Source organism: Canis lupus, chromosome 5 (assembly GCF_048164855.1).
Source record: "Canis lupus baileyi chromosome 5, mCanLup2.hap1, whole genome shotgun sequence".
NCBI classification, from domain to species: domain Eukaryota; kingdom Metazoa; phylum Chordata; class Mammalia; order Carnivora; family Canidae; genus Canis; species Canis lupus.
In genome coordinates this window covers 54894290-54917367 of record NC_132842.1, presented here as the reverse complement: position 1 = coordinate 54917367, position 23078 = coordinate 54894290, and the positions used below count along the sequence as shown (strand labels likewise).

Below are 23078 nucleotides of genomic sequence, written 5' to 3'. Positions count from 1 at the left end.
TTTTGTTTTTTTTTTTTTTTTTAAATTTTCCATTTATGTTCAAAAGCTACTACATAAGTTTTGAAAATTAATGTTTCAGAATAACTTGCTTGGGTTTGCAGGTTCTTCATCCTTCCGTTAAAAGATGGAAAAAAGGCATCCTTTCCATGCCTCATATCTAATCAGATGTTTCTATATTAATGCATAAAAGCTTTGGAACAAATTGGTCTCAACCAGAACAGTTTATGTTAGAAAAAATTAGAGTACAAACTAATACTCAATTTTCTATGTTCAGAATGCCTGAGAAAGCATTTTGACTATTACAACAGTTTACTTAACAAAAAAGTTCAATATGAAAATGCAGGACTTGACATATTTCTTCATATCACCACCATTCCAATATTGTTTTGTGGCCCACTAGTTACCATGTACACATATATTCATCTATCCACAGGATTCGCAAATGGATCGAATTCCCACAATATTCCTTGGACATGTCTGCCACCACTTAATCTCAATGATAATTTCTGGTACATAAATTCTTTCAACTTGGGAGGGTGAGTTTTGCTCATGGTGTCTACTCAGCGAGCTCAAAGATCTGTATTTCTTATTTGTTAATGGAGTCTTCTGCCGATGGACAGGTTTCAACTGGTCCAATCTGTAGATTTTCTTCCTTCCTTTTTGGCTTCCAGCTTTTCTTCTTTTTAAAAAGGATTTTTACTTATTTGAGAGGGAGAGGGACAAGGGGCTTGATCCCAGGACCCTGAGATCACCACCCAAACTGAAGGCAGACACTTAACGGACTGAGCCATCCAGGCATCCCTTGGCTTCCAGTTTCAATTCAAGCTTATCAAAAAGGCTTTTTCTGCCTCTATGACACTAAAAATATTCTATTTTATTTTAGTGGTTTTTTTTTTATCACTTACATATTTAGTCCATTGGAAATATGTTTTGATATTGGATGGTAACGAGATACAGCTTTTCTTTCCCACCAAGTGGAAATGTTAATTAGGTCTACCCTTTCTCCCCACTGATTTGAAATGCCATCTTTTGAAAGGATAAAGAAGATGTGGTTTATGTATACAATGGAATATTACTCAGCCATTAGAAACGACAAATACCCACCATTTGCTTCGACGTGGATGGAACTGGAGGGTATTATGTTGAGTGAAGTAAGTCAATCGGAGAAGGACAAACATTGTATGTTCTCATTCATTTGGGGAATATAAATAATAGTGAAAGGGAGTATAAGGGACAGGAGAAGAAATGTGTTGGAAATATCAGAAAGGGAGACAGAACATAGACTGCTAAGTCTGGGAAACGAACTAGGGGTGGTGGAAGGGAGGAGGGCGGGGGGTGGGGGTGAATGGGTGACGGGCACTGAGGGGGGCACTTGACGGGATGAGCACTGGGTGTTATTCTGTATGTTGGCAAATTGAACTCCAATAAAAAATAAATTTATTATAAAAAAAATGAAATGCCAACTTTGCTACATACTGAATTCCATAAATTCTTGGGTCTGCTTCTGGACACCAATTTTTTAGAAAAAATGTCTTTAAGGTATTTTATTTATTTATTCATGAGAGACACACACACAGAGAGAGAGAGGCAGACACACGGGCAGAGGGAGAAGCAGGCTTCATGTAGGGAGCCCAATGTGGGACTCAATCTTGGGTCTCCAGGATCACGCCCTGGGTCTAAGGCACCTGGACACCAATTTTTTTTTTTTTTTTTTTGGACACCAATTTTTAAAAAATTGATTTGTTTACTGTTGTGCAAAAATGAAACCATTAGTTGTGTTAATTCTGTAACTTTCCAATCACGAAATGGGATCCTATTAGTTAATCCTATAATTTATGCATTTTGTTGTTGTTGTTTATTCTCAAGCGTTAACTGTATCTTAATTCATATTTTGCACATTTCCAGTTGGGTCAACTTAATTTCAAATGCTATTTTAAAAGGAAAATATAGGGATCCCTGGGTGGCGCAGCGGTTTGGCACCTGCGTTTGGCCCAGGGCGCGATCCTGGAGACCCAGGATCGAATCCCACATCGGGCTCCCGGTGCATGGAGCCTGCTTCTCCCTCTGCCTGTGTCTCTGCCTCTCTCTCTCTCTCTGTGACTATCATGAATAAATAAATAAAATCTTAAAAAAAAAAAAAAAAAAAAAGGAAAATATATAGCAAATAAATTACACACAATACCTTTTCTAAAGCGACATGTAGTTCTTTTTCATATTCTGGTGGCAGTCTCAAAAGTAGAACCTGATAGGCATCTTTAATCAGTGGAAAAACACTGAGAAATATTAATACAGCAATAAAGAGAGAACAGAGGGGATCCGCAATGAACCATCCAAACTGCTCTATAAGAACTGTGGATACGATCACACCAATACTGCCAAGTGTGTCTGCCAAAACATGTAGAAATACACCTACGAGTAAAATATATGAAAACATTAAAAATTAAAGCACATCTAATTTAGTCCTTTTATTCATTTTATAAATATTACTGGTACCTACTATACACCTGAGATTCTGCTAGGGGATGGTACTTCAAAAACAAAACAAAACATGGTCACTGCTCTCAAGAATACACAGCATAGTGGTAAAAAAGGAAAGATATAGGCAACTCTAACACAAAAGTGACTTTAGGTGTGGTTTTCCTAGAAATCACACATGAGTCAAATTTTGACATTACCCAAATTACTTAAACAAGGATAAAGAATTCAACACAATAAGTGATAAATACTTCCTCTATATATTTTACAGTATAATAAAAATTTCCTAGTTCTTTTCAAGTGAAAGTTCACAATGACACAATGTTTCCCTTCCAAATAATATTTATGCAAATGTTACTATGAAAAGGGCTCCATAATACAATAACCTGTTTAAAAATTGACATTTAAGAACAGATGTCAACATTTTCTGCAGATGACTTCAGATACTTTTTAGCCACAGATTGTTTCTCAAAAATAAGACTGTACCAGAAGCCTAATATTTACTACAAATAAGACAGTGTCAACTCAGAACAGTTGAAAAGTAGGATAATATTTGCAAAGACTCACCCCTCATGTTAGCATTCATGCCTCTGCCTGTAGATCCGTGGCTGTGACCATGCCCATGGTCACTGTGTCCATGCATATGGTGGGAATGGCTGTGATCAGATGAATGACAGCTTCCCTGAGAAGCTCCGTGGTTATGGTTATGGGCATGGCTAAAGGCACAGATACCAATAAGGTTTACTATCAGCCCTCCAACTGAGACTGGCTAGTAAAAGGAGAAAAGAAAACCTTTAAATTTGTAATTTAAAAAATAAATTTTTAAAAAATTACTATATATCTACATGTTTCTATTTACAATTTTCCAAGTATCTTTGGTAAAATCTCACTATGTTCAATAATGAAATCCAAAATTTTTAAAAAGCAGATTTTGGAAGAAACATTTTAACTTTTAAGTGCCAAAGTTTTGACAAGTAGAGGAATTTGGACTTCTTTAATCAAGTGATTAAAAATATGCACTTGGGGGATCCCTGGGTGGCGCAACGGTTTGGCGTCTGCCTTTGGCCCAGGGCGCGATCCTGGAGACCCGGGATCGAATCCCACGTCGGGCTCCCGGTACATGGAGCCTGCCTGTGTCTCTGCCTTTCTCTCTCTCTCTCTCTCTGCCTCTCATGAATAAATAAAATCTTTAAAAAAAAAAAAAAATGCACTTGGTTCATAGTTTGTGAATAAGTAAGTTAATGCTAGAGTTTTCTTCTGTTTATTTTTTTCTTCTGTTTATTTTTTCAAATATTTTATTTATTTTTTTAAACAATGCTTGTTATTATTTTTTTAAATTTTTATTTATTTATGATAGTCACACACACACACACACACAGAGAAGCAGAGACATAGGCAGAGGGAGAAGCAGGCTCCATGCATCGGGAGCCTGACGTGGGATTCGATCCCGGGTCTCCAGGATCGCGCCCTGGGCCAAAGGCAGGTGCCAAACCGCTGCACCACCCAGGGATCCCCTATTTTATTTATTTCACCAGAGACGCAGAGACCAGGCAGAGGGAGAAGCAGGCTCCACGCAGGGAGCCCAATGCGGAACTCGATCCTGAGACTCAAGGATCACGCCATGAGCTAAAGGCAAAGGCTCACCCAGGCGTCCCTCTTTTGTTTATTTAAATAGAATTTTTAAGTATTGCTTAGTAGACCAAGTATGCACTGTAACTGAAATCTCATTTATATTACCAGATAAATTTCTGTTTGTAAGACAATGACTATAATTTACTAACTAGTCAATTCCAAATACTTACCTTATTGTTTGTTAAATATAGTAAAATTTCCCAAAGGAAAAAGAAAGTATAATGGAAAAACAAACATGTAATAGTAATCTTTCACTTTTTAAAATTATTTATTTTTAAAAAAAGATTTTACTTATTTGTGAGAGAGATGGGGGGTGGGGAGTAGAGGGAGAAGCAGACTCCATGCAGGGAGCCCGACGTGGGACTCGATCCCAGGTCCCTGGGCTGAAGGCAGCGCTAAACCTCTGAGCCATCCGGGCTGCCCTCACTTTTTTTTTTTTTTTTAAAACATTTTATTTATTCATGAGAGACACAGAGAAAGGCAGACACACAGGCAGAGGGAGAAGAAGGCTCCCTGTGGGGAGCCCAATGTGGGACTCAATTCCAGGACCCCGGGATCACGCCCTGAGCTGAAGGCAGACGCTCAACTGCTAAGCCACCCAGGGGTCCCTCACCTTTATTTTTTAGTGAACGGCATTATCTTGATTTAATAATGCCACAATAACATCTTGAAGGATAAACAAAGTTACTTACTCTTAATTATCCTCTCTTATAAAATGATTTTGGATAGTTGGTTCAGGGTGTTACTTAATTTACAAACATTACAATTTCTCCTTTAGAGAAACCCATTTGATTTATAAAAAGAATATATAAAAATAATGGGGACAGATAATTCTAATTAATTTCCAAAGATGTAAAACAAGAGATTTACCCTTCTTACTGAGGTTCAGAACATTTGTCTGTCAGAGTTTAAAATTTTAGTTTTTTATGTTTTTAAAGATTTTATTTATTTATTCATGAGAGACACAGAGGGAGAGAGGCAGAGACACAGGCAGAGGGAGAAGCAGGCTGCACACAGGGAGCAGGATGTGGGACTTGATCCTGGGACTCTAGGATCACGACCTGGGCTGAAGGCAGGCGCTTAAACCACCCAGGGATCCCTTTAGTTAGCTTTATGAACTTGAAGATGGTTAATGAATTTTGAATTAAATCAAATACTGCATAGAGGCCCCATCATCTCAAATATTTCTCCTCTAAACAAATACTTCATGTAGATAGTGCCAAGTCCCCTGTAATCCAACCCCCAAGAATTAGTCACTTAAACAATGGCGTATTTTCTATGCAAATACTAAACTACATATATAAAAACCTTTTAAAACACATCACATTATAGTATTGCTTTGGAATTTTTAAAAACTACAGTTCTTAAGTACTTTTTATGCCAGTATATATAGATAAGCTCCATTCTTTTTATTGGTTGCATGGTATTCTATGAATGACAGATTTAACTAGTCTTTTCTTTAGGACATTTTTTTCACCATAATGAACAGTGACACAATGAATCATGCACCTTTATGCATCTGTGCAAATATATATTTTTTGGCAAGTATTTTTGTAATAAATATTAAAGGTCAAGGATGTAAGCATTTAAAATTCAAATAAATTTCTAAACTATAATCTAAAGCATTTTACTGATAACATGCTTCCACCAACCAGATTCCTAATTACTTGTAATTATTCAACAATTAATTGCTGATTTCCTACTATAAGCCAGATGCTAGAATTTGAGTTAATGATAGACAATTTAGGTCGTGAAGAGATCACTTACATCTTTAACTGTAGAAGAATGACAGAGGAGTTATACCTCAATGTTACTTAAAAAAAAAAAAAAGAGAAAAAGCAAGACACAAGGGAAATAGTATGAAAGGGAAATCTTCCAAACTCTGGAGAGGGAAGAAAGGGATTAATGGAAAGTATCTCACTAGCAGAGACATATCGGCAAAGTCCTGATGAAGGCTGAAAGGCAGGTGTGAGGGAAAGGCAGGCCAACTACAAGAAATAGCACATGCAAAGGTTTGGAAATACAGGGAAAACATTACAGACTGCTATAGCAGAAATACAATCTACAGGGTAATTATCATTAAAATGATAATATTTTTATGATTCTATCTTTAACATTTTGTAAATTTCCTCAGGTATTTAAAAAGCACATCTTCACACAAAAACATTTATTTATTATTTTTAAAAGATTTTATTCATCTATTTGAGAGAGAGTGTGTGTGCACAAGCAAGAGAGCACAATCAAGGGGAGCAGAAGAGGGAGAGGGAGCAGGAGACTCCCCGCTGAGCAGGGAGCTCTGACATGGGGGCTGGAACTCAGGACCCTGAGACCATGACCTAAGCTGAATGCTGCTTAACTGACTGAGCCACCCAGGTGTCCCACACAAAAGCATTTGAGGGATCCCTGGGTGGCGCAGCGGTTTGGCGCCTGCCTTTGGCCCAGGGCGCGATCCTGGAGACCCGGGATCGAATCCCACATCGGGCTCCCGGTGCATGGAGCCTGCTTCTCCCTCTGCCTGTGTCTCTGCCTCTCTCTCTCTCTGTGACTATCATGAATAAATAAATAAAATCTTTAAAAAAAAAAAAAAAAAAAAAAACACAAAAAAAACAAAAGCATCTGATAAGTCAGAAAGAAATCCGTATGGTTTAGATCGTCATCTAACTGTCTTACTACGAAAATATTAGAGAAAAGGATTAATTTCTAAGAGCAGTATAAATGTAAATATAAGATGTTAATTTACATTAAAAAATAAAATAAAACCTTCCTAGATCAATAACTATAGAGAGTTAAACTTTAGCATGGAAAAGGCGATAGGGGATATGAAGAGAAATTCAAACAGGAAAATAAGGACTTACTGTTAACATGTGTGTGTCTAATTCCGGAGGATCAATTAATCTAGCCACTGACTCCACAAACACGAAAAAAGCTATTACCATTAGAAAAAGTCCATTAATAAATCCAGAGAGAATTTCTATTCGGCCATACCTAAAAATGTAGAATATATTTTTAGAAAAAAAAATGACAAATATTTTAAAAGTATAAATATTATGTTACATAAGAGTATACTAAGTTCAGATTTTTCAACTACGTACATAAATACGATCAGAAGATAACCAAGATCCTAAACACTACACTAATGCTGCAAGAGTCTTTCTGTATTTAAATTTGTTGCAATTTAAAATATTTATCAAAGTCCTACATAAACCCTTTCCTAATTTCTTAACAAGAAGTTCCTTCTCTTTAAGCCCTTGATGAGCTTTTGATCTCTGTCACAGCCCACAGATTCTGCTTTACATCAAAATTATTTGTATTTTTGGCTTACTGGTCTTTCAAAATATTAACAGTTGAAAAGAACTAAGTTTATAAATCTATTTAGGGTAGGTCTTATCAAAATTCTGTGTACAAATCAAAGATTCTAATATCTGTTAAACTGATTATTCAGTTAATGAAAGGATATTTCATGCATAGCCACCTTAAAATAAAGTTCTAAAAAATTATTTGTAATAAAAGTAATAAAATTTTATTCCCTAAGATGGAATCTGTCCTTAGGATTTTTTCATTGTGTTATATCACTTTGATGGTCGGTGTCCCTACCCATAGGAGAAAATCCGAGTTGCTTTCCATCTACTCATCAGGGCTGCAAAAAGTCCCATGACCAAAGCAGAGCAGTCAAAGAGCATGTGAAATCCATCTGAGATCAGACCCAGACTATTGGTCAACACGCCATAGAATAATTCCACAAAGGTAAAAAGCTAAAATAAATTTAAAGAAAAACAGGGGAGGAATGTGTTAGGAAATATCATTTCAAGAGATTTATCAGGACTTAATCATGAGAATTTTAACTATTATGCAAACCTTACTTGAAGATTAAGTGACACTTAATTTCATTTCATATATACTGCAAGCTATTAAGCTCAATCAAATATGTTCATCTTACAAATTCTTTAAAAGGAGATAGTTTCATTTATATGTCTGTAGAACTCAATAAACTAGGATATAAAATGTTAGCAATCCATCCAGTCTATAGTGAGATCCTATGAGAAGCAGATAAAGATTTTATAGGCTACTATATTTACTGATTTGAAATAGCACACTAAACTAATGCATCTAAAATGCCTCAAAAATTGTTTGCTAAGTAAACATTTTTTTAATAGGTTGAATATAATCCTGAAATCTTCCCATCGCTGAGAGAAAATGTAATTTTAGCCCCTCTCTATCAGAAATTTGGGAATCACTAAAATTATACCAGAACTGTCAAAATTAAAAGTTTAAGCTGTTAAGATGTCACTAATATATAAAAAATCTTACCAGATTCAAACACAAGAAGTAAAAGATCTGCCTAGAGTCATTCTCCTCAAGAATTTGTTTTAGTGATTCCTTAATAAACCTAGGGATCGATTGGGAACTATGCTGGAAAGCATCACCCATGAAGTTATAAAGAGGTGTTCCTTCAGGAGAATATCCAATTAGGGTACCTTTCTGTCCTCTCTTGGAAGGAGATGATAAGATGTTGGCAGCTTTTAAAAAAGGGAAAAAAACAACAAAGTTACAAAAGTTTTATAAGCTTAACCTACCAAAACCAACACAGTATCTGTCAGCACTAAACACAAGCACTGAAGAAATTCCCAAATTAAATAATTTCAACATCAAAATGCATGAGATTAAATTTCCTAAGGAAAAATGCTCACACAAAATGAAGAATATAGCGCTCACTACCACTCCTCCAGACAGGACATGTTCAGTGCTTTCCTGGTGTGCTGCTTTGTTCATAGCTCGAAGCTGGTCTGTTATTGGATGTGTCCAAAAATTTCCAAAAAGTAGAGCACTAATAAAAATGGGAAAAGATCCATAGCGGGCACATTTGGAAACTTCCATTTTGACAGAACAAATAGAATCAACATAGAAATCCAGGATCATGACAAAAAAGATAACTGTTGTGAAAGGCATAATGAGAGAAAACCAAGACTCGACTTTACTCTAGAAATTAAAAAAAAGAAAAAAAAATAGTTAGTAGTGCACAGGAATAAAGTTCACATCTTACATTTTAGTTAATCCCTTTATAGATAAACAAATGTTCTAATTCAATGATTCATAAGATGCCAAAACATAAGAGCTGTAGGATATTAGTGCATTTCCCGGTTATCCCCAAAGTATTAAAAAATAAAAGTACTATGATTTAATAATTATATAAATACCAGATGACCCACAATCCTTGTCTGTAACACATGGTATATATTAAATGGTTTTCTTAGGGGCGCCTGGGAGGCTCACTTGGTTACCGTCTGACTCTTAATTTTGGCTCAGGCCATGACCTTAAGGTGTGAGATGGGAGCCTTGCATCAGGCTCAGCATGGAGTACGCTTGTCCCTTTCCCTCTGCTCTTCACCCTGCTTGCTCATTCTCTCTAAAATAAATAAAATCTAAGTAAAAAAAAAAAAAAAACTAAATAAATCAATTTCTTTCTTTCTTTTTTTTTTTTTTTAAAGATTTTATTTATTTATTCCTGAGAGAGAGAGAGACAGGCAGAGACACAGGCAGGCAGAGGGAGAAGCAGGCTCCATGCAGGGAAGCCCAATGTGGGACTCGATCCCGGGTCTCCAGGATCACACCCCAGGCCGAAGGTGGTGCTAAACCACTGGGCCACCGGGGCTGCCCATAAATCAAGAGTTTCTTGAACAGATTTCTTTGGGCCACAGGAATGGAAATATAAATGTAATAGTACTTGATTTGTTTTCTAAACAATAAAATTTACTTCCCAAATTTTTCAACAATTACAAAAAATGCCAAGATAATTTAAGATACTTGCAAGCTTAAAGTGAAGTATAATACAATGTAGTTAACTAAAATTTTTAAGTAACAGCAATTCATTTTACTTATTACCGATAAATTCCTCTTACCTCAGTTGTCACAGAAAGAACAATGACCCATGGACACAAGAGAAGCACAGAAATAAGATGGGATAAAGCTTGAAGACGTTTGGCTCCACCAACATCTATAGAGAGTTTTCTGGAAGCTGTATGAAAACCAACTTTACAACACAAAGCCAGTACTAGCAACAACACTCCACCCTATGAGTAAAATGAGAGAAGTTTCATTAGAAACACACAGTCCAATATGCGATCCTTAAATACATAATATTTGGAGAAAATGGAGCTATTATGTTTCTTCCATATCCCAAATTACTAAACCACTTAAGTATCACGCAGTTCTGTAAATTACTGGTAACTTATTTTATTTTTTTAATATATAGTTTTTTATTGGAGTTCGATTTGCGAACTTAAGAGAACTTTTAAAGTTATAGTTGCTACTCTTTTTTTTTTTTTTTTTTTGCTACTCTTGATCATTCTAGGAACAAAGAAAAGAACATACCTTGTGATCCGCCACACCTAAGAAGGCAATGGCTGTGTAAAGCATGTGAGTTAGAGCACTGTCATGATGTCCTTCAGCTAAGTGAGTTGCAATAAAGGAAAAAAAAATCCCAAATATTAACTCTTTGAATCCTTAAGTTCTCCTAAAATTTTAGCTACATTATTATAGGCTAGTTTGGGGGTCCCAAACCTGTTTACTTGAGGTTGCCCTTAAATTTATTATTTATTGTCCTTAAAAACAAAACAATTAAAAATTTAATTCTGGGACATGATTTATAAATTAGAATGGCCTGTATTTCTTTTGTTGTCTCCAAAACAATTATAATAGTGCTTTAAGATACAGTTGTTAAATTTTAGTAGTTAACCGACAAAAGTGTATGCGTACAGTTGTAAGCAGGACAAAGGGACCAGAGGAAGGAAACTTCTTGGACCATTACTGTCATGGAACTAAGGCTTTTTCAGAACATCTCAAATCAGTCCTGAATCTAAGTCCTGCCCACGTAAGCCTCAGCAAAGAAGGCAGCTTAGAGATGCAGTCCCACTGTTATTAGTTAACTGATGGGCTTTCAGATAGTGTAACAGGAGGAATTAGAACTGGTGTTCCAAGGTCAGCTAAATGGAGTGGGAAGAGGTGTGTGGACAGAAAAGAACAGGCATGTCTGTCTATGTGCTGCTGAACCGAGCACAAGGCATGTATGTCTGTAGAGGAAAATAAGTATATATATTTAACAGGAAAGTTGGGGGACAGCCGGGGTGGCTCAGTGGTTTAGCGCCGCCCTCAGCCCAAGGCGTGATCCTGGAGACCTGGGATCAAGTCCCACGTCAGGCTCCCTGCAGGGAGCCTGCTTCTCCCTTGTCTGTGTCTCTCTCTGTGTGTCTCTCATGAATAAATAAAATCTTAAAACAAAACAAAACAAAACCGGAAAGTTGGGGTTATAGAAGAGTGGAAGCTGAACTGGAAATAACAGTTTATTTATTTCATTTTAATTTTTTAAAAAGATTTTTCATTTATTTATTCATGAGGGGAAATAACAGTTTAGCGCAAGAGAGTGATTACCAGGTTAGGAATTTCAGTTTTTTCTTTCAGGCAAGAAGATGTCAAAGATTTTTTTTTAATTAAATCTTAAGAAAGTTTATATTTAATAATTGCAACTGACATCTAACTTGAGTATTTAAATTGTTAAATTTGTCACAAGGGATCAAACAGAGTGATTCTGTTGACTGGCAAATCAAATATTTTTTTAAGCCCCTGGCCATTCTAAAACATTCTTTCACTGTCCCTGTAGAAGATACTGATGGAAATGCTATAAAATATTTAATTTAGAATAATTTATTCATTATTTGAATACCTTCATTAATGCATGAAGTTTCATTCATGACTGATCAGTCTAATTCAATCCTCCTCCTTGTCCCATTCTGCCAGTCTTCTATTTTTCTGCAAGACTGAATTACTCCAATCTACTGTAAAAGGATACGGTGTTCAGCCATTTTAGCCATGAGATCGTCATTGTCGAAAAGCAATAAGCAGATCACAGCAATAATGAAAAAAGCAGCCCCTCTTGTCTGAAAAGGAAGAAAATATTACCAAAGCTGGCTATTTTAAGAGCTGATTTTTTTTTTAAGACCATGACTATACAAATGCTAAAGAAAAAACTTTTTCAAATAAATAAAGAAAAAATAACATATAACATTAAAGCCCTTCTACTACACAATATAAAATTGCAGTATTAACAGTAAGATAAAAAAGCAAAGAGCTCCAACAGATTCTGGAGGATATTTTAAGGGCATTTAAGGCACATAATAATAGCAACCTGAACTATCTCCTTGCTAAAAGGACCAGGCAGGGCAGCCCCGGTGGCTCAGCAGTTTAGCACCGCCTTCAGCCCAGGGTGGGATCTGGAGACCCAGGACCGAGTCCCACTTTGGGCTCCCTGCATGGAGCCTGGTTCTCCCTCTGTCTCTGCCCCCCTCTTTCTATGTCTCTCATGAATGAATAAATAAAATCTTTAAAAAAATAAAAGGACCAGGCATGTTACCTTGCACAAACTCTTAATGTTTGCAGATTTTTAAAAATATATATATATATTTTTTAAATATCTTTTTTTTTTTTTTTTTTTATGATAGTCACAGAGAGAGAGAGAGAGAGACAGAGACACAGGCAGAGGGAGAAGCAGGCTCCATGCACCGGAAGCCCAACGTGGGATTCGATCCCGGGTCTTCCAGGATCGCTCCCTGGGCCAAAGGCAGGCACCAAACCGCTGCGCCACCCAGGGATCCCCTTAAATATATTTTTTATTGAAGTTCGATTTGTCAACATGTAACACCCAGCGCTCATCCCGTCAAGTGCCCCGCTCAGTGCCCGTCACCCAGTCACCTCCACCCCCCGCCCACCTCTCCTTCCACTACCCCTTGTTTCTCAGAGTTAGGAGTCTCTCATGTTGTCTCCCTCACTGATACACTGATATTTTCCCACTCATTTTCTCTCCTTTCCCCTTTATTCCCTTTCACTATTTTTTATATTCCCCAAATGAATGAGACCATATAATGTTTGTCCTTCTCCAATTGACTTACTTCACTCAGCATAATACCCTCCAGTTCTATCCATGTTGAAGCAGAGGTGGGTATTTGTCGTTTCTAATGGCTGAGGAATATTCCATTATATATATAATGTTTGCAGAATTACTCCTCCGCAATGTTACTGTGCTTTTGGTTGAAAAGTCAAGTAGCTACAGAGTAATTAGTAGGAACTTATTTTATTCTACAACATGCAAAGTGATAGAGAAGACAGTTAATTTCTAACAATATCAATATTTTAGTTACCATTCTTCTAAGGGAAAAAAACAAAGAGGGCACTTTAGGAAGGTTAGCAGAGTCATTTCTCATACCCAGTACAGGTATACAGAATTTAAAAGCTGATGAATTTTTTAAGTTTATGTTCCTATTCCAGGGAAAGGAATGATTTATTAGAGATACTACTGAGAGGATATATATGATTTATATTCTCATTTCTGAGTATTAGTACAGCAAATATTTTTTTGCAAAATTTTTGTTTTATTTATTTATTTATTTATTTATTTTTTTAAATTTTTATTTATTTGTGATAGTCACAGAGAGAGAGAGAGAATGAGGCAGAGACACAGGCAGAGGGGGAAGCAGGCTCCATGCACCGGGAGCCCGACGTGGGATTTGATCCCGGGTCTCCAGGATCGCGCCCTGGGTCAAAGGCAGGCGCCAAACCGCTGCGCCACCCAGGGATCCCTGTTTTATTTATTTTTATTAAAATTTTAAAAGATTTATTTGAAGGAAGGGGGAAAGGGAGAGAATTTCAAGCAGATTCCACACTGAAGAAAAAGAGCCCAATACGGGGCTTGATTCATGACCCTGAGATCACAGCCTGAGCTGAAACCAAGAGTCCAACATTTAACCAAAGTTTTTTTTTTTTTTTAATGTTTTAAAGTCATTTGTATTTCTTTTGTGAGTTGCCTTTCTCTGCCCTTGGCTCATTTTTACTGAGAATCTTAAGGATTTTGCTTAACTGACCTTACTAATCTATATTTTATTTTTTAAGAGAGAAAGAGAGAGAGAGAGAGAGGCAGAGACAGGCAGAAGGAGAAGCAGGCTCCCTGCAAGGAGTCCAATGCAGGACTCTATCCTGGATCCCAGGATCATGCTCTGAGCAGAAGGCAGATGATCAACCACTGAGCCACCCAGGGCGTCCCACTAGTCTATATTTTTAAAGAAATGTAAAACTTTGACTTGTGGTAATTTTTTGTTGTTGTCTGTTGTCTGCACAGTGATTTCTGTTACGTAGAAGTTTATGATCATTATGAAGTCAAATATGCTGAGTTTTCCCATTGTGATTTTTTCCCACTGCTTTTATGCTCAGGAAGTTCTTTGCTTATAGTTAATTATTCATTTTTACTTTATATCATATATATTCATGTTTTATGTGATACATGTTTATCTCTGTATTATTTTATATATTATAGTATACCACTTTTATATTAATACTTTATGTATATTTGTATTTTATATTACACATTACAGACTTACGTTATTCAATATATTTTACAGTTATACTATATTAAGACTATATTATATTCAATATTTTTATTCACAAAGCTCTTCAAACCACTTGACATTTATTTTGGAGTACTCTACGAATGAAAGAAAAGAAACAGTGACATATGCTTTAATATTAAATATCCTATTTGAAGTCTATGGGCTGGGTAGTCTTTTTGCTCTACTTGGCATGTTATTTTGTTCACTTAATTTTATTCATCTGCCTCCATTACTTAGCCTGTAATAGCCCCTTTCAGAACAGGGACTACTACACCTTGTCTTTATTTCTTCTTTTCCCTGTAACTGGGACAATGAATCATGCACAGGAAACATTTAATTTAGTAAAACAGAAATACTGTAGGTATAAGAATTTGGAATTGCAGATTTGTAACTCATTTACCAAAAAAGGATAATACTTAAGTTACTTAAGACAAATAAGGCCTACTTGGCAAAATGTTGGATGAATGTTCATCAGACTTTATAACAAGTTTTTAGGTATCTTCCAAAAAGGGTTAAAAAGGAGGTAGGTGAGAGGCTTGGGTGCAGCATGATGGGATCTTTGTGGTGATCAGTCAGTTCCGTGTCTCAGTAAGGTCTATGGATTTTTTTTTTTTTAAAGATTTTATTTATTTATTCATAGACACAGAGAGAGAGAGAGAGAGAGGCAGAGACACAGGCAGAAGGAGAAGCAGGCTCCATGCAGGGAGCCCGATGTGGGACTCGATCCCGGGTCTCCAGGATCACACCCCAGGCTGCAGGTGCTGCTAAACCACTGCGCCACTGGGGCTGCCCCAGGTCTATGGATTATACCAATGTCAATTTCTTGGTTTTGATAGTGTACTTCAGCTGGGTAAGAAATGACCACTACAAATGAGTGAAGGGCACTCTGTGCTATTTTTGCAACCTCCTAGGAATATATGACAAATCCAGAATAAAAAGTAAAAAAAAAATTTGTTAAGAACAAGTTAAAATTAGCAGAAAAAGCCCTTACATTATTTATTTTTATTTTTATTTATTTTTATTTTTTTTATTTATGATAGTCACAGAGAGAGAGAGAGAGAGAGAGAGACACAGGCAGAGGGAGAAGCAGGCTCCATGCACTGGGAGCCCGACGTGGGATTCCATCCCGGGTCTCCAGGATCGCACCCTGGGCCAAAGGCAGGCGCCAGACCGCTGCGCCACCCAGGGATCCCCCCTTACATTATTTTAAATGGTAAAAGAGATTATTTAATTGCTTTGGATAACATTTTACATGTATACTTTCAATTTCCAAGTAAGTAATAACAGAAAATTGTACCTTTGCTGGTCCTCCTCCAGAACTAGTGAACAAAACCGTGAGTAGTGAGATGACAACAATATCACTGTGTTCAAATAGCAGCAAAGTCCTATAAAAATACATTATTGTTCATAAAATATATCTGATCTTTATTAAGAAGCATGAATTCAAATGCAGTAAGAGAAAGTAAACATTTCTCACTGATTTCATAAAACACTGAGAAAAATAGATAGGGACAACTGTTTTGGAATTATCTACCTTTTGTCTTTATCTAAGAAAGGCTGAAACTAGGGGCACTTGGCTGGCTCAGTTGATAGAGCACCCCATTCTTGATCTCGGTACTGAGGTCTAGACCCATGTTTGGCATGGAGTCTATAGATTTCAAAAAAAAAAAAAAAAAAAAAAAAAAGAGGAAAAAAAGGGTTGAAATGATACTACTCATAGGATTATACCACACCAATTTCTTGTATATGTGTACCAGAAAATACTTCTAAAGCTTGTTCATATCAGCTCTGTTTGCAGAATCACCAACCTAAATGTCACTGGTAACAATAAATGACAGAGTATATCCATTCAATGGATTATTGCACAGCAATAAAAATGAGTGAAATTCTATGATTATATTAAGAAATCCTGAATTATACACTTAAATGTGTTATAGACTGCATGTTTGTGTTCTCCCTAAATTCATGTTAAACCAATTTAAATGACTATGACTTAAATCATAGTCTCCAGTATGATGGTGTTTGGAAGTGGGGCCTTTGAGGTGCATAGGTTGTGAGGATGGAATCCTCCCTCATGAATGAGATTAGACTCCTCATAGTAAAGATTACAGAGTATTCCTTTTGCCGGGTCTGCCACATGAGGTTATAGAAAAAGACAGTTGTCTATGAACCAACCAGGAAGCAGTCCCTCACCCAATAGTCCATCTGCCTCACCTTGATCTCCAGTCTCCAAACTGAGAAATAAATTTATGTTATTTTTTTAAAAAATATTTTATTTATTTATTCATTAGAGATACACAGAGAGATAGAGGCAGAGAAACAGGCAGAGGAAGAAGCAGGCTCCATGCAGTGAGCCTGACATGGGACTCGATCCCGGGTCTCCAGGATCAGGCCCTGGGCTGATGGCGGCGCTAAACCTCTGAGCCACCCGGGCTGCCCAAATTTGTGTTGTTTAAAAGCCACCTAGTCAGACCACCTCTCTCTGGTCTCTCATTAATAAATAAATAAAATATTTTTTTTTTTTTTTTTTTAAATAAAATATTTAAAAAAAAAAAAAAAGCCACCTAGTCTATGGGGTGCCTTAGTCAGTTAAGTGGCTGACTCAATTTCAGCTCAGGTCATGATCTCAGGGCCATGGGATCAAGTCCAGCACTGAGCTGTACACTCAGTGGGGAGTCTGCTTCTTTCTCCTCGCTCTCCCTCTGTCCCTTTTGCTGTTCATGCACTCTTTCTTTCTACAATAAATAAATTTTCAAAAAAAAAAAAAAAAAAAAAAAGAAAGCCAACCAGTCTATAGGGTATTTTTTGTTATAGCAGCTCAATTGGACTAAAGGAACGAATCTTATGGTATATGAATCATATTTCATAATTTTTTAAAGATTTATTTATTTATTCAGAGAGAGAGAGAGAGAAAGGCAGAGACACAGGCAGAGGGAGAAGCAGGCTCCATGCAGGAAGCCCGACGTGGGACTCGATCCTGGATCCCCAGGATCACACCCCAGGCCACAGGAGGCACCAAACTGCTGCGCCACCAGGGCTGCCCGTGAATCATATTTCAAAAAACTGTCATCTGGGGCAGCCCAGGTGGCTCAGCAGTTTAGCACCGCCTTTGGCCCAAGGCCTGATCCTGGAGACCCAGGATCGAGTTCCGCGTTGGGCTCCCTACATGGAGCCTGCTTCTCTCTCTGCCTGTGTCTCTGCCTCTCTCTCTCTGACTCTCGTGAATAAATAAATAAAATCTTAAAAAAAAAAACAAACCCCACAAAAAAACTGCCATCAGAATGAATGAAATATATACATATATAACATGCATCAAGAAGGCGAGTTTCAAACATAACACTAAATGGAAAAAGTATGCTGTAGAACATACACGCAATATAATTCTATTAACACAAAGTAAGAAACTTGCAAAGTTAGACATTAAAAAAAGACATACATACATACATATGTGGAAAATAAAGAAAACCAAGAAAACAAAAAACCAAATTTAAGATGCTGACTGCACTTAAGAGTAGGGGGGAGATGGGGATACAAGCAGGAGGGGCACACAGGGCTTCAAAGGTATTGGTATGGTTTTGTTTTGGGGGCTGGGTGTTGGATACATGAATATTCACTTGATTACTATTTTATTTATCTGGGGGGGAGAGAGAGAGAGAGAGAGAGAGGAAGCATAAGTTGGGGGAGAGGCAGAGGGAAACTCAAGCCGACTCTGCGGACTGCAGAACCCAGTATGATGCATAGCTTGATCCATCACCCATGAGATCATGACCTGAGCCGACACCAAGAGTTGGATGCTTAACTAACTAGGCCACCCAGGTGCCCTCACTTTGTTATTATTTAAACCTTTTTATTCGTATTAACTTTCTTATACGTATGAAATATTTACAAAAACTGAAAAACATGATCACTAGCCAAAACAGGGCTTACAGGATCTAAATAGTAAGATTTTTAGCCACTCTTTAAAAAAATTTTCATTTTTCCTCTTAATAATCTGTAGTACAGAACACAGAAGTGGTAACTTTAATTCTATTAATTATGAGACACAATTTGTGAAAATAAATATATCAGCAGAGTAAAAGCAACCTAAAATAAGATGGCTATGGAATACTGAGTCTTTCTGATCAAGAAATTGCATGGGGTTAGGCATCCGACTCCTGATTTTAGCTCCTGAGATGGAGCCCTGCATGGGGCTCTGCACTGGGCATGGAGCCTGCTTAAGATTCTCTTCCTCTGCCCCTCCCTCTCCCTCTCTAAAAAAACCCCCACAAAACACTGTAATTGTAATTTCTTTTTTCTTTAAAAATTTTTTTTTAAAGATTTTTATTTATTTGACAGAGAAATAGAGCCAGAGAGCACAAGCAGGGGGAATGGCAGAGGGAAAGGGAGAACCAGCCTCCTTATGACCTGAGCCCAAAGCAGATGTCTGACTGAGCCATCCAGGCACCCTTCTTTTCCTTTTTTAGATAAAGAGGGAGGGTGTGCAACTTGGGGTGGGGGGTAGAGGAACAGGGAGAGAGAGAAAAATCCCAAGCAGGCTCCATATCCACTGTAGAGCCCAAATGGGGGGACCTCACAACCCTGATATTATGATCTGAGCTGAAATCAAGAGTTAGACACTTACGTAACGGAGCAACCTAGGCACCCCTGTATGGCGGCTTCTTTTTTGGTTTATTAAATTAAATTAAATTAAAATAATTTGAGAGAGAGCACACGAGAGCATATGAGCAGGGGAAAGAGCAGAGGGAGAGAGGACAAGCAGATTCCAATGCTAAGCATGCAGCACAACATGGGACTTGATTCCAGGACACTGAGATCATGACTGGAGCTGCAATCAAGAGTCAGGAACTGGTGGTAGTGAGGGGTTGTAACTTAGGAAATAGAGGACTAAATAAGGAGTCAAGTAAGAATTTAATAATTTTCCGCCTTTCTTCCCGATCCTAACATGTAGGGACAGTGGTTTGATAAGGACAGTGGTTTGATAACATAAAGAACAAAACATAATTTCATTGTAAATAAATATAAATTTTAGAGACGGTAATACTACCACTCAATCATATTCAAACATAAAATGAAAAAGCTCTCCCGAGCTGAGAAAATTCAGCCAGCTTTCCTATCATTCCAGGATAGTGCTGTTGTCAAAGACAATGACATGACACTTGGAATTATGCATACTCTGCATCTGACAAAATACAGAGTAAACAAGCCAAAGAGGCTTCAAACCCAGAAGCTATTCTATTGGTTATAAGATGGGAAAGAATTTTCACAAAGCATTTCCCACTTATTATTTTCTACTCTGCTTATCCCACCAGTTCCTTCAAAATATCCTTCTTTTCACCGCTTATCTCTCATTATCATATTCCCTGCTCTCGCCCATTCAATGGCCAGGTACTTTTTCTTACACTTTTAATCAGTCAGTAAAACTCTTTAAACATAGAGAAGCATTAAAAGAATGTTAATGCACAGTTGCACGTTATAATTCCTATTAAATTAAATGGCCCTTAAGGATTTTCCCTCCTGAACTGATCTGTTTACATAAAAAGATTACTCTACATAGATCTAGGGGAATATGAGAGTTAACTCATCTTTAACCTGATGATTGACATACCATTCCCAAAATATTTGTTTATAACCATAACTTGTGTTTTCTGTGGGTATTAGAGCTGTGCAAAAAAGAAAAAAAAAGTGTTTTTAAAGATTTTGCTCTCCTACTGGTTGATTTTATTTACCATCAGACCTTTCAGTTTCTAAAAACAGTTGCTAAAAAGGATCACCAATAGGGGATCCCTGGGTGGCTCAGCGGTTTAGCGCCTGCCTTTGGCCCAGGGCATGATCCTGGAGTCCCAGGATCAAGTACCACGTCGGGCTCCTGGCATGGAGCCTGCTTCTCCCTCCTCCTGTGTCTCTGCCTCTCTCTCTTTCTCTATGTCTATCATAAATAAATAAATAAATCTTAAAAACAAAATAAAAAGGATCACCAATGGATAATAAAAAACCACCTATGCTAAAATTTCCTGAACCTGTTTAGATTCTTAACTAGTAAAATACCAGGACAGATCATGAACAATACATTTAGTGTTCACAAAAAGCTAGTCCACAAATTACACAGGTTCTCTCTCTCTTCTTTTCTATACACATAAAAATGTATGTGAGTTGTATCCAATACTATAGGAGAGAAGCATTTGCATATAACAACATAAATATTTGACACAGAATAGAAAATCAATATTCAAAATTAAGAAATATAAGTAAACATTCAAAATATGCACTTTTATTTACCTTAGTGGTCCACAAAGAGTGAGGCCAAAAAACCACAAGAGTGAAATGATACACCCAGCAACCGCATGTTTAAATATTTTGATCCACTATAGATGGAAACAAAAAGTTAAAAACTTTAATCATATATGTTTTGCTAATATCTCAACATCTTAAATAAAATACACAGGGAAAGAAAATAATGGTAGCACTTAAATATTTTAAAGACTAAATAATTACATATTTTAAAAACATAATCACATATTTTGAAATTAAATAGAAAATGTTAAGATCCCTTGACTAAATCTAGATTTGTAAGACAGTATTCTGCTTTTCATTTTCTATATTCTTGTCTGTTGTTAGATCTTGAAATCTTTTTTGATGGAATACACATTTCTGGGGTTTTTTTCATTAGTTTCTCACTAGTTTGTTAGGAACACACGATGTTTTAGTCTTTAAATTCTTTCCCATCAGATATTCTGAGTTTCAATTACTTGAAAAGAGAGAAAAAAGGTATGATGGGGTTTAAAATATTAACCCTATTTTTAAAACATGCCTGGTCTCTAAAACAGAGGTTCATAAATTTGTCATTCTAGTGAAAAATCAAGGCACAGGTTTCTAAGTTGTGGCATAAAGCAAACTAGTAGTACGGTACGACTACTATCTAAACCATGATAATATGAGGTGACTATACAGAAGCAGGACATTTCTGGTAGGCAGCCTATACCTCAGGTGCCTAAAGAAAATAATGATGATGATGAGGGCCACAGCTAATACATATTGTATATTCACTATATGCCAGGCATTATTTCAAGAACTTTCAATGTACTAATTCATTTTTCCCTCACAGCTCCATTACAAAGGTATTATTACCTCCATTTTATAGGTGAGAAAATTGAAGGAGGGAAAAATTAAGGAACTCACTCAAAGAAAGAGTTCATAAGGAGGACAAATAGAACATGAATCTGTCTGACTCTGGAGGCCTCATTCTTAATTTCTATGCTTTATCTGCCTCCTAATGGCATTTGTCCTACACTCCTGGGCATGTCTCCAAGTCTCATTTATAAATCTTTCAGAATAGGGTCTTATATTAAAAAAAAAATTATTGTATAATACCTTAACATTTTCTACCCTTTTCTCCATTTTTAAACATTGTTATATTAATACTTTATTCTTGAAGCCTCGATACTGAAAGGCAAGTCAAGAGCAAGGTAACTATGGAAATGTTCTTAAATGTGTACTTAAATCATTTGTTAAGTAATCCTGATCAAGGAAAGGGCAGTGTTTCCTGGCCCAGTGACTAGCAAGCTGCTAGGAAAAAGAGGACTGTACAAAAAACTCACCTGGTGTTTGGTAATACTTTTCCCAGAAGAAAATGGCTTTTGAAACAAAACCATAAAAAATGCAGTCCTGCGAAAAACAAAACATTAATATATTAATATTTATCTTATATACAAAGTGTGATGTTATGTAAAGATACTCACTTTAAACAAACATATTACAACTTGAAAGGTAGGTTACCCTCTAAAAAAACTATACTGGAGAACAATAGTTATTCTAATAATGCTTCCACTACAATATCTGGGGAACTCTTATTTTGTAATTGCCTTCAGAACCAGTTCACAAGCCATGGAAGAAAGGGGTCTGTTTTTTCATATTTTGAAATACCCCCCCCCCAAATTCCTATCTTCTACAAAACTTAATAACAAAGATTGAAATAACATAAATGAAGAATATCCCTCCTTTCACATTCCCAAAATGTTTATATAAAAATGTACATACAATTGCTTACTTAAAATTTCCTAGTCAAGAATCTCCTTCCATAATTACTAAAATTAACTCCCGGGAGTCTTTAACAGATTTTTATTAACAGAGTGGTCACTATCAATCTCAACATCCAAAGAAATTTCATTCAGACAGTTTCTTACTATGTGCAGAATAGTGTAAAATTTATTTTATATGAGGACCCTGTATTGTGAAGGGAGCATAAGTGAATAAAACCCAGGACAGTTTAACTTAGAAAATAAGGAACATCTGTGCCAAGACAACTCTCAGGTACCTGCTGGAAGGCTGAACTATACCAGTGGTATGGTCTGGGAATCTCTAGAGCCTGGAGACTCTTTTAAGGAGACCATGGGGTCAAAGCTATTTTTATGAAAATACTAAGAAATTATCTGCCCTTTTCACTCTTGGGATGTACCACGGAGCTCTTCAGAGGCTAACTAATATAAGGTCCAGCACAGATTGAATGCTGAAGCAGATACGAGAATTCAATCTTCTATCAAGCTG

General features: G+C 36.7%; 1 protein-coding gene and 1 long non-coding RNA gene across 5 annotated transcripts in view; one reads left to right on the top strand and one right to left on the bottom strand.

Annotated features, from left to right (window-relative positions):
• The window catches only part of LOC140633741 (uncharacterized), a 43756-nt gene extending 29062 nt beyond the window's left edge, over positions 1-14694 (top strand). Inside the window, exon 5 of one of the 4 annotated variants that reach the window (XR_012031336.1) lies at positions 14044-14694. This is a non-coding gene — a long non-coding RNA (uncharacterized lncRNA). Of the gene's footprint in view, positions 1-433; positions 995-1036; positions 1176-10009; positions 13531-14043 lie in introns of those variants that run through there. The other 3 variants (XR_012031332.1, XR_012031334.1, XR_012031335.1) reach the window with 3 other exon arrangements.
• Positions 1-23078, bottom strand: part of SLC30A5 (solute carrier family 30 member 5) — a 37795-nt gene that overhangs the window by 4268 nt on the left and 10449 nt on the right. The window contains exons 3-14 of the mRNA XM_072826699.1: positions 22133-22199; positions 20814-20899; positions 15835-15922; positions 11951-12038; positions 10477-10553; positions 10005-10175; positions 8796-9084; positions 8416-8624; positions 7702-7859; positions 6963-7092; positions 3043-3244; positions 2183-2409 (exon numbers count right to left, since the gene is read on the bottom strand). Coding sequence (XP_072682800.1) covers positions 2183-2409; positions 3043-3244; positions 6963-7092; positions 7702-7859; positions 8416-8624; positions 8796-9084; positions 10005-10175; positions 10477-10553; positions 11951-12038; positions 15835-15922; positions 20814-20899; positions 22133-22199 — 1792 coding nt within the window. The remainder of the gene's footprint in view (positions 1-2182; positions 2410-3042; positions 3245-6962; positions 7093-7701; positions 7860-8415; positions 8625-8795; positions 9085-10004; positions 10176-10476; positions 10554-11950; positions 12039-15834; positions 15923-20813; positions 20900-22132; positions 22200-23078) is intronic.